Consider the following 3,449-nt stretch of genomic DNA (forward strand, 5'->3'; position numbering starts at 1 on the left):
TATATATCCTCTTCTCTCTTTTGATTTAGCTTTGTTGTGCAAATTCAGCAGTAACACAAGTGGCACAGCACTGGGGAGAATAGGCAGTTGGGGAGGGGGAATCAAATGCAGAGTTATGAAACTGAAAATGTTCTTTGTTAGACTTCAGTGGATTTCCTGTGGATAGAGGGTTGGAGAGTCCGTACTGGAGGAAGTTTCCCTGCAAAGTAATTCTTTCTGGTTGCTCTGCAGTCGCGGCAGCTTTATATATCCTGGATTTTGATTGGTTCTCAGTCTGAACCGTAGCTTTAAGCTGTGGAGAGCTACTGGCTTTCCCATAGCTTTTTAGTTTTATATCCAGCTCGTTGAGTTTTTGGTCACCAATGTGCCTGTTCCGGTCCCGATTGGGGCCAAAGTGCCCAATTGCTGCACCCGTAGGACTCTAAATGTGATGGGGGCCATGATGAAAATAAGCGCTCTCCTGAGCTGAGGTCCATATCCACTGCGGGTGCGCTTGATTTGGTTGTTCGGGGCTCAGAAAAAAAAAAAAAGGCAACCCTTAGTTCCCAATTCTGCTGTCTCTCCAGTGTGCTGCTGCTGGCGTCCATGCAGTCTTTTCCTGCTGTCGTTGTTTGTGAGCGTGATGACGACAGACTTCAAATGTAGAGGTTTAAAAAATGTCACAAGGTTGTCAGGGAAGGCGTGTTGGTAGGCCAGTTCTCCCCTAGCCGAGGCATGCTATTGGCCGGTCCTCAGCTAGCCAGCGCCATGGTGTCAATGACCTGTTCCAGCTTGCCGCGTAGCCGCTGTCTGCGCGACTGCTCGTCCTTTTGTAACTCCGACAGGATCTGGACACAAATATGGATTGAATTACATTAAATCATCAAACAATAAAAAAATACTATAAGGTATATTTTTAAACATCAATTACTTTATTTCATGAGTTACTTATTTACTTTATAATTTCACCAGTTAATTGAATTGCTTCCAAAAAAAAAAGTACAAAAACTAAGAAGACATCTATATATGCAGAAAATGGCTTTGCACTGACGTTGTCGTTGTGTTTTTTTAAAAGAGCGGTGCCGCCAACTTGGCGGAAGCGCTATCCTCGTAGCTGTGTACTGCTCGAAATTCTTCCTGAGGGCACCTCTCAAAGTTCAATTTATGTCAACATTGACCTTGTTCACCACCGACCTTTCGACATTAAATCAATCAGATGACAGCTGTAATTAGCGGCGCTAGCTAGCAGGCGAGGTAACGGTACAAATGAAACTAACAGGATGTTTTCACCGCAAGACTATGCGCCTAACCATGCGTTGAGAAAAATGCCAATCGCGTATCATGTGAGTGCAGCCTTAGTCTTGTGAGAATTAGTGAATTGATCGTTGAGTATATTTTTCAGTGGTTAAAGCGGCAGACTTGAATTCATCTAGGACCTTCTCAGTCTATGGATTGTTCTTTCGCCGTCAAAGCACAGGGTGAGTATTTGTTATACAAATGATTATTTTGTGGGAGAGATATTTATTTTATCCCTTATTTCATTCATATAGCATGGAGCTTCTTAACCCAACATGTGTTGTTGCTTAGATCCACCAGCTTTTCTGCGCTCTGCTGCTTATTTCAGTTTCTCTGTAAGTGATTGCATTTCAAACTGATGCTGACAAAATGGACAAGGTTGGCGGGGGGGGCAGGTGTGAGGGCCAGCGGGATTTCTATAATGGCATGTTAATGGGAGTGTGTACAGGAGTGTTTTGGCATCTTATTAAGTATGACATAAACAATGGCGGGAGGAGCTGTTGCAGTGTTTGAAAGAAATACTGTACTTATGTGTGCGACATTCTGGTAAATGTGTGTATGTGAGTTGTTAGGCATGCTTGTATATATTTATGCCTGTGTGTGTGTGTGTGTGTGTGTGTGTGTGTGTGTGTGTGTGTGTGTGTGTGTGTGTGTGTGTGTGTGTGTGTGTTTATGTGTGTTAGGTCAGGGAATGTGGTAGAGGCGATGGAGACCGTGCAGCTGCCTACATCTGGATAATAGGCTTTAATGAAGGGGAGCAGTTGGTTTGAATGGAGCCAGCTGCAAGCAGCCAGCATAACAACTGTAATACTGTTGCTATTGAGGGATGGGCAGGAGGAAGGCGGGGGGGGTAGTGGCTGAGGGAACCTATCTTTCGCTAAATAAAAGCACGATAAAGTTGAGGAAGGCAAAGGTTCATGTGGGAATAGATTTGCCGATAGGGAACAGGAAGAGGGTAGAAGTTGAGGGTGGGATATTAAAGGCGGTGAATTACGGTTTCAGAATGTAAAGCGATGGAAAGGAGGAAGGATAAGAGCCAAAATAAGAAGGAAATAAAATAAAAATATTTGTAGGACTATTTTTATCTTGTATTTTGAGGTGATACTGTGACACATGAAAAAAAAAAAGAAACGGTTTTAATTAGGTCAACTAAACTATGCGTCATATCCTGCTGCGGTCCCGCACCAGCGCCTTTTCTTGCAGGCCAAGTGCTGTGTTGATTTATTTTAAAGTAGGCCTGTGTATTTTTGTAGTATCCTTATAAGAGTTCTTTGTTTATTATTAGAGGTAAACAGTTTTCTATAATGTAATAAATAATAAATGCAAAAAAACTGTAGTTTTTGTCTATGATATAACAATATATACAATGTTATAAGCAATCAAGCCATCAAATATGTGTTGCGGCTCCAGACAAAAAAAATTGGTGGAAAAGGGGGCAAAATGGCTCTTTTGGTCAAAAAGGTTGCAGACCCCTGGGCTAGATGCATGCACGAGGAGAGGAATTGGTCAGAGTAATCCGACCAGAGCACATCTGTTTTTGATAAAGTGGTCTGTCGATCACATCTTTGGTCCAACGGAACACGTCTTTGATTATCAGTGTTTTTTTATAATTTGCCGTCAAAACAAAGGCATGGTCACCTTTACAGGACTGTCTCAGAAAATTAGAATATTGTGATAAAGTTCTTTATTTTCTGTAATGCAATTAAAAAAAACAAAAATGTCATACATTCTGGATTCATTACAAATCAACTGAAATATTGCAAGCCTTTTATTATTTTAATATTGCTGATTATGGCATACAGCTTAAGAAAACTCAAAAATCCTATCTCAAAAAATTAGAATAGTTCCTCAGACCAAGTAAAAAAAAAAACCGTAATGACAGGGGAGCGCTTAATCCGGGACGTTTAAGGGACTGGACTTTGGGGTATCTCTTATCACCCCATAACACTTCTTCTTCGCTTTCTCGTGGTCTGGGTGTTGTTACGCACCTTACTTCGATTTTCCGGCGATAACTTCGTAGGACCCGTAGGTCATTGTGGAGTCGTTACGGTGTCCGACTAACGAGGTACGGTGCGGCGGTAACTACGTCATCTAGGCACGTTTTCCTAAGGTGTTGGTTCGATGACTCACGTAATTTACCTGTAGAAAGTTGTACAAACTAACACAAAAACGAC

General features: G+C 41.9%; 1 protein-coding gene across 1 annotated transcript in view; it reads right to left on the reverse strand.

The window, feature by feature from the left end:
- Nucleotides 1–9: 9 nt before the first annotated feature.
- LOC104951913 (plexin-A1-like) overlaps nt 10–3,449 on the reverse strand; it is a 122,407-nt gene continuing 118,967 nt past the window's right edge. Inside the window, exon 20 of the mRNA XM_010778649.1 lies at nt 10–827. Within this exon, the coding sequence (XP_010776951.1) occupies nt 732–827 (96 nt within the window). The 3' untranslated portion in view covers nt 10–731. The remainder of the gene's footprint in view (nt 828–3,449) is intronic.

This window comes from Notothenia coriiceps, unplaced genomic scaffold (assembly GCF_000735185.1).
Source record: "Notothenia coriiceps isolate Sejong01 unplaced genomic scaffold, NC01 NC01_scaffold00019351, whole genome shotgun sequence".
Taxonomy (NCBI): Eukaryota; Metazoa; Chordata; class Actinopteri; order Perciformes; family Nototheniidae; genus Notothenia; species Notothenia coriiceps.